The sequence below is a fragment of the Ovis canadensis genome, chromosome 3 (genome assembly GCF_042477335.2).
Source record: "Ovis canadensis isolate MfBH-ARS-UI-01 breed Bighorn chromosome 3, ARS-UI_OviCan_v2, whole genome shotgun sequence".
In the NCBI taxonomy this organism is placed as follows: domain Eukaryota; kingdom Metazoa; phylum Chordata; class Mammalia; order Artiodactyla; family Bovidae; genus Ovis; species Ovis canadensis.
This window is the reverse complement of record NC_091247.1, coordinates 50,249,509-50,257,482: the sequence shown is the minus strand read 5'-3', so window position 1 is coordinate 50,257,482 and position 7,974 is coordinate 50,249,509. Positions and strand designations below refer to the sequence as shown.

The window sequence follows — 7,974 nt, the reverse complement described above, 5'->3', positions numbered from 1 at the left end:
CAGCTGGTAAAGAATATGCTTGCCATTCAGGAGACCCTTGTTCAATTCCTTGTACAGGAAGATCCACCGGAGAAAGGATAAGCCACCCACTCCAGTATTCTTGGGCTTCCCTGGGGGCTCAGATGATAAAGAATCCACTTGCAATGCGGGAGACCTGGGTTTCATCCCTGGGTTGGAAAGATCCCCTGAAGGAAGGCATGACAACCCACTCCAGTATTCTTGCCTTTTGAAGCCCCATGGCCAGAGGAGTCTGGCAGGCTATAGTTCATGGGGTTGCAAAGAGTTGGACACAACTGAGAGACTAAGCACAACACAATGCTGAGAGTTTCCTTATAAATCATTTAAGCCAACTGGGAAAGCACACTAAACACTAAATCTGGAAGACAGTGCAAGGTTCTGGTTCAGAGCAAAGATTTTGGGTATATTGGAAAGCAAGAATGAAATATTAACACAGCTAGAATGAGAAAAACTTGGATGGGAGGAGGTGGCTTCAGTAACTGCTGTTTATAAAACTTCCTGAGATGGAACAAATATTGGGAGGCAGGCTCTCTTAAAGAATGATGGGCAGCATAGATACATAGTTAAGAAGAGGCATAGCAGAAATCAAAATCTGGTTTACCAATTTCATGTTCACTTCCTTTTCTACTTTATATCCACTGCTGAGTTAAAGCTCTAACAAAGGATAATAACAGTGATACACAGGTGAATTGAAAAATCAAAACAATCTCTGGAAAGACCCCCAGGCTTCCCACATCAACATATTGATGTGCCCAAAATCCCACAAATTTAATTACCTTGACAAATTTAATTACCTTGAAGCTAAAAGCTATGGGTTTCTAGAAATATTTAAGACTTTTAGCATTCATGTCAAGACAGTGCTGAGAATGATCACTCCAAATAGTCAAATAGACCCTATTTTCTTGGAGGAATACTACTTCTCTTTAAGTCACTAAATCCATATTCTAGAGTGTTTCTTCCATTCCTGATTTTCTGGTAATGAAATCACAGCAAGGACAGCTAAATACAGGGGAAATTTTACCTGTGATATCTAAATCTTCCTTTTTGTCTTCTGGCTCTCCCATGGGTATGTCGGCAATTTTACAATTAACCCTCAGATGGTGTGCTTTATTAATCAAGAAAACAGTAAATTTTACTTACTAGAATAGATGACTCCACAGCTTTCAGGTACTTTAATCTAAATGGTATCTTTACTTAAATCTAAAATGGTATCTTTCCCCACAAGAATTTCAGAATTCCATTTTCCATATGTAATTACTACTATTTACTTCTTCTCAAGTAATAATTTTCCTTTTGGGGCCACACCACACAGCTTGTAGAGTTTTACTTACCCTTCTTGGGATTGAACCTGGGCCCTCAGCAATGAGAGCATGGACTCTCAACCACTGGACTGTCAGGGAATTCCCTCAAATCATTATTTTAATGTAGCAATATTATGTTTCAAATAATCCTAATAATCATCATTTCCATGATAAATTGATCATTTGAGTTTTAATTTCCCCTAGCTCTCATGATAGTTATGGCTTTGTATTTATTTATACATTCTTGCACATGTCTGTGAAGTAATTCCTTTTCTTTCTGTTTTTATTTAACAAAAGAATCCCTTGGCTCTCCTATCCTTCCTATTAGATTATTTGTGGGTCCTATTCAATTTTGGAGTCTCAGGACATGAATCAATTACACCCCTGATTGCACTGACCTCTTTGCAAAGCTCCACTGGCACACAAACTAGCTATAAAGATCACATGAGGGTCAGGGCCTATATAGAGAATTCCTATAATGTTTCCCTAGATGGGCCAATCTGAACCTCAATCACAGGTCGTGTATCTCAGAGTTACCAAAGCTGGCAGCTCAAACATAAACCTGACTAATGAAGTTTTCTTAGTGTTCTCATATAGCACTGATCACCTGACTAGAGTGTAATAGAAATGACTTTTCATCAATTGCCCAGTGATAGTCTTGGAAGGTGATTGTCAGCAGCCCAGCAGACTGAACATCTTGAAGGAGCAGAGATCTAACTTATATGCAGTGTGGGATCAGATCTACAATTTAACCCAGAACCTCCTCTGATCATTCCTTCACCTCTCTCATTCTTCCTTTAGCTCTACAGCTATTGACTATAGAACTCCTAGGTTTGAAATTCCTTCATTGCCTCTTATTATATCAAATTATCGCTATCCACTGGGAAACTCCATCTCTCAGAATACCAGAAAGGGAAATTTATGCCTCTCATTTCACTTAAGATTTTGGCTCATCTACAATGGCAACCCACTCCAGTACTCTTGCCTGGAAAATCCCATAGACTCAGGAGCCTGGTAGGCTGCAGTCCATGAGGTCCCTGAGCGTCAGACACGATTGAGCGACTTCACTTTCACATTCACTTTCATGCATTGGAGAAGGAAATGGCAACCCACTCCAGTGTTCTTGCCTGGAGAATCCCAGGGACAGGGGAGCCTGGTGGGCTACGATCTATGGGGTCGCACAGAATCGGACATGACTGAAGCGACTTAGCAGCAGCAGCAGCAGCAGCAGCAGCAGCAGCAGCAGCAGCAGCAGCAGCAGCAGCATTGACTTACAAGATGATTCTGAAGTTTCTTTAAAATGAACTACCATGTAGAAGAGGCAATGCTGAACCTCTGTTCTCTTACTTTCAGTATCTTCTTGCCCTCACTTATCTGTGATACTTATAGTTCCCATACACATCTCCACTTAATAATCCAATATTTATTTATTTCCACTACACAATTAGAAAAAATACATGTGTATGCCTAGAAGAGTGAGCACTTGAGACGTCAACCGGAAGAACTATTCCTGTAGACGTGCCCCTTAAACAATTAACTTGTTTTGTGCCACAGAGGTTAATTATGGAAAAGTCAGTGGGAAGAACAAACTTCATCTCTTCCAGGAAAAAGTGCTAATATGATAATGAGGAAGAGGCATCATTTGTGGCAACTCCAAGGCTTTTCTGGGAAGAGACTCCTCCCTGTGGCAGGAATGTCCTTGAGTCCCTGTCCTGGCTCCTCTTTCCTGCTATTTATTTCAGTGCCCCTCCCTCAAATTCTCTTATAAAAGCCCAGTCTTTTCTGCCCTGACAAGCCAGTGCAGATCCCTGCAAGAGAGGTAAGTGGGAGCTGAGACAAGGTGAGACCTGTGATGGGGGGAAAGTATACAAGGACCCATGTCTTCAGAGAACAAGGGAGCTCTGAGACCAGGGGAAGCCAGACTTGGGAGATCTCAGGTGCACTAAGATGTATAGATTTTCTAATTTTTTCCAGCACTATGGAAGGGGAGGGATGCTACCAAGAAGGATTTTTTCCTAGGGGACTAGATGAAGGAAAAGACAAGAGGTACAACAGGGGGTCTCATACCCTCTCTCTGACCACCCTTTTTTTAGTTCTCTAGCTGCCTCCACTCCACATGGACACAATGCTGCCTTCCCTGGGCCTCCCCAGACTGTCTTGGATGCTGCTCTCCTGCCTGATGCTCCTGTCTCAGGTCCAAGGTGAGATTTCTCTGCCTCTAGCTCTGGGTTCCCAGTGTCTGCTCAGGGCCAAGATGAGGAGGAAAGCTCCTGTGCCTCTGCTGGTAATGGGATATCCCCGCACAACATAAAGGCCTGGATTCCTGAGTCATCACTCCTTCCTTCAGGGTACCTAGTGGTAGGAGGCACCCCAGGGGCTCAATAATAGTCGAATGAGATGATTTTCATTTTCTCAGTAGTGTCTAATTTATGTGAGTTGATTAAGGAGGAAAAGCAGAGATAAGAGTAGAAGAATGATGAGGATCCAATGTAGGAACAAACAGTCCAGAGGAGGAAAAGAATTAGGCAGATACATAAAAAGAAAACACACCATCTCCCAACTAGTACATCTAGTTCATACTTTAAGAAAGATAAACCCTTGGAATATTGGCAATGGTGAGAGGTACTTAGGAGTTTGGTATCACTGCCCCAAGCACTGGCCTCATAGATATTCTCCAAGGTCACCTCTGTACTTTAATCCCTTATCTCCATTTTACCTCATCCCTCTCTCTTATTTCTTCTTTTTCAGGGCAAGAACCCGAAATAAAACTGCTCTCTGAAAGGATCAGCTGTCCCAGAGGTTCCATAGGCTATGGGTCCTACTGCTATGCCTTGTATAAAGCAGCCAGAAGCTGGATGGGTGCAAATGTGAGTTCTGGGGTTTGCAGTTAATAGAGATAAGGAGAAGCAAATCAGAGGCAGGGTTGTGGGGAATGGGGATCCTCAAGAGCTTCCTTAGTTTGAGAATAAGAAGTTCATGTTTGTAAACACATCCCTTCTTGGCCCTGCCCTTCCCCTAGTGGTATCTCAAGCTTCTCCTGTGTCTCTCCCTTCCCCACACAGATTGCCTGCCAGAAGAGACCCTCAGGACACCTTGCGTCTGTGCTCAGTGGGACTGAGGGAGCCTTCCTGGCCTCCTTGGTTAGGGACAACTTGAATACTCAGTCAGACGTCTGGATTGGGCTCCATGACCCAACAGAGGTATATTTATTTCCTTTATAATTTGTTACTTCCAAAGATGCTATGGCCACTCAGTTTCCCCCCCACCCCCATCCCATTTGCCAGCCCAGAAACTACCCAAGAGATCCCTGGAACTCAGGTGATAACTGGGGAAAATGAGGGCCTTGAGGGCAGTTGAAGAGCTGAGTTCTGTGTCAGTTCCTAGACTCCTGCTAAAGTTAATCTACCTCTTATCAAGCTTTTACACAGTTCACACAAGCATGCTTTGTAATTCTCTATGTTTCCCTGAGTCTGAATATGCTGTTCTTAGCAAGTCCTAAATCAAGATTTAGGATTGATGCATTTTTCTTTTTTTTTTCTTTAATGGGGCTTCCCTGGTGGCTTAGCTGGTAAAGAATCTGCCTGCAATTCAGGAGACCTGAATTCAATCCCTGGGATGGGAAGACCCCCTGAAGAAGGGAACGGATACCCACTCCAGCACTCTGACCTGGAGAACTCCATGGACTGTGTAGTCCATGGGGTAGCAGAGAGTTGGACAGGACTGAGAGACTTTCATTCTCACTTTTCTTTTTTATAAAACAGGCATTGTCTAGGAGGTCTAAAGGATAAGCACAAATGCATCCCCAAGTGTAGTTCAGATAGTGACATGTTACTCTGAGGTGTTCTATTGGCCTTTATGATTATTGGCTGTGGAATTTGCCAAGTAAAGCAGGGAGTTAGGGAGAGTTTCCTAGAGGAGAGCTGTGGGACATCATCTGGAAGAGCAGGCCAATTCCATAATGCCGTGGAGGGGACCAGGCATTCCAGCAGAGGGCATCAGGCCAGGAGAATTCTAAAGGCCTTTCTATCTCGCCTAACTCCATCCTCTGCTCCACAGGGCTCTGAGCCCAATGCTGGTGGATGGGAATGGAGTAGCACTGATGTGCTCAATTATTTTGCTTGGGAGAGAAGTCCTGCCACTGTCTCAAACCCTGGTCACTGTGGGATCCTGTCCAGAACATCAGGTAAGAAACAGAGAAGGTCACTTCTACTTAGTCTTTCCCTTTCATCCCCGATTTCTGGGCTTGATCGTCATAGAATCCTCCTCTGCTATGAAGTACAGTATTGGTTTGTCTGCTCCCATCCCCTCTCATCTCTCTTTCTATCTTCTTCCCTTTGAGTAGGACTTTGGTGAAAGGCCAGAATCTGGGATTCCTCTCCATTGGGTCCTCAGGCTGCACCAACTCCATTGACTCAAGCTCTTTTGTCTCTCTAGGATATCTGAAATGGAAAGATTATAGCTGTCATGTGAGCCTACCCTATATCTGCAAGTTCAAGGGCTAGATCAGATGGGAAGTCAGCAGCCTGCGTCTTGTTGCAGCTCATCATGGACTTGGAACCAAGTGTGAAGATCCAATTGGAAGGAGATATTTTCCTTACACCCTCACCCTGACTGCCTCATTCTGTCTTTCCCTCCTCCCCAGCCTCATTTCAAGTTCTTTTGTATGCTTTATAATCTGAGTTTTCATGATACTATAATAAAAAATTTAGTTTTAGTTTTCCTTTGCTTGTCTTCTCTGCTTCATTCTCATACATACATTCTGGAGAGGAAATGATTGAGTGAAGAGAATCTGGGGTCAATCTCTGCTCAGTTTTACTCAGGTCTCTGGGGAAATAACTATATGTATATATGTATTCCTCTTGGTGTTTTTGTGGTTAGAGTACATCAGCACTGTTTCTCTGTAGGATGTGGATTGTGGCCATTTAAAGACTTTGCTCTCCCACACACTCTACTGCTTACACATTCTCCTAGGCCAAGTCTCTAATTGTATGAGGCAACCAGTTTAGGAGATGATGTTTAGAACATTATTTCCTAAACCATAAGTAAAAAGGATAGCGAACAGATTTTATTAATATTCATAAAATACAAAAGAAATGAATAAATTAAAAAATCAATGGATAAAACATTCAAAATGCAAACCCAATTGTTTTGTTATTAGTTTTGACAGACACAAGGTAAGCTTTCAAATTATTGTACAATTTTTTAATGTTTTTCAACTTTCACTCTTCCCTTCCCATAGTCAGATGACATGAGTCCATCTAACCACATTCCTAGATAACCCTGTTCCTAGATGGCCCTTGGGAAAACCGATCCCAGAAGGTCCTTCATCTTGGCCCTTGAAATATTTTGACACAGTTAGGACAGGATTTGGGTCAACTTATTGTCTGGTAGGATTTCTCTTGCATATTTTGAATTTAAAAAGTGACAGTTTTCTGGAGAAATTCTCATCACCTATCTGAAGGCAAGAACCAGATGTCTCATGTTATCTGCATATTTCAAGACCACTAATTTGCCTTTCACTTTATCACCACCCCACCCTCGCCACAAGATTTTATTGTGGAAAAAATATTTTGGGCCCATTCCTTAATTTAGAATAAAGCATTTTTTCATATGAGAATGAAAGGTTGTTGCTGAGCTGTGAAAGATGCTGGGATTCTTGGCCTCTGGAGGAGAGGGCAACAATCTGGGGCCAGTGATGAGGCTTGATTGCTCAGAGCTTTTGTGTAATAAAGTTTTATTAAAATATAAAATAGATAGACAAGGCTTCTGACATAGACATCAGAAGGGGGCAGATACTGTTTTCCCTTGTTAGTTTTTCAGCAAGAAGTTATATACCCATTAGCAGGCTGAGGCTGCTAATTAGAGAAAGGAAATTTCTCAAAACTCAGAGAGTGGCACCAGTGCCCTCACCCACAACATGCATTTTGAGATAACAATGGCACAAGGTGAGTCATCTGGGCCATAAAACAACTGACTCGATTGTTTGACTCAATCATGCTATCTTGAAGAAAGGCAGATTTCCAAGCAAATACATAGTCTCATTAACATAGCTTAAGAACATTTTCCTGAGTAAAACATACTTTTTTGTTGAGCCATTATAGGTTCTGAATCTTAGGCAAAATGACTTGAAGAAAGACAGAGCCTAGGGTAAATACATAGTTCATTAACATAGCTTAAGATAAGCATTTCCATAAGAAAAAACACATTGGTTAGCTGAAAGTTTGAGAAAAGTTAAGTTACAGGAAACCAGGTGTCATCATGACAACACAGAATTTAAAAAGAAACCTTTTAATTTTGTATAGAGAAGGAAAAAAAATCTGATACTTGTTTGTTTCCTCCTGCCCCTTAAGAGAGAGATAAAAAATGTCTGACACTTGCAGCCTATTTCCTCTATTTGGGGGCCCCTAACCTTCCTGCCTGTTACCCTTTCAAGACCACTGATAAAATTTTCCATATGGACTAAGAGTACTATGCTGTTGTCATATAAGCATTTTGCTTCCCAAATGAAGAGATGAAATGAATGGTCAGTGTATTTTTAAAATTGTTTGTTAAGTTTCATATCCTATTTCTAAGGTAGACTGCTTTGACTAAATACTCCTTTAGAGCTTCTGGTAGAAACACTTCACAGTTTAGATGAACTTAGAATTGTTCTATT

The 7,974-nt window shown here is 41.9% G+C and overlaps 1 protein-coding gene across 1 annotated transcript; it reads left to right on the top strand.

Annotated features, from left to right (window-relative positions):
* The first annotated feature begins 3,111 nt into the window (after window positions 1–3,111).
* LOC138438097 (lithostathine-like) lies at window positions 3,112–6,037 on the top strand. Its single transcript, XM_069586322.1, has 6 exons — window positions 3,112–3,138; window positions 3,413–3,520; window positions 4,068–4,186; window positions 4,382–4,519; window positions 5,376–5,502; window positions 5,754–6,037. Exons 2-6 carry the CDS (start codon window positions 3,436–3,438, stop codon window positions 5,819–5,821), a joined length of 537 nt encoding a protein of 178 aa, XP_069442423.1. The 5' UTR covers window positions 3,112–3,138; window positions 3,413–3,435; the 3' UTR covers window positions 5,822–6,037.
* Window positions 6,038–7,974: the final 1,937 nt, after the last annotated feature.

Bases quoted from the DNA above. Each gene is read 5' to 3' on its own strand.
- LOC138438097 (XM_069586322.1), top strand. From the start codon at position 3,436: ATGGACACAATGCTGCCTTCCCTGGGCCTCCCCAGACTGTCTTGGATG. The intron at 3,521-4,067 runs GTGAGATTTCTC...CTTCTTTTTCAG, and splicing joins GCTCCTGTCTCAGGTCCAAG to GGCAAGAACCCGAAATAAAA. The intron at 5,503-5,753 runs GTAAGAAACAGA...TTGTCTCTCTAG, and splicing joins GATCCTGTCCAGAACATCAG to GATATCTGAAATGGAAAGAT.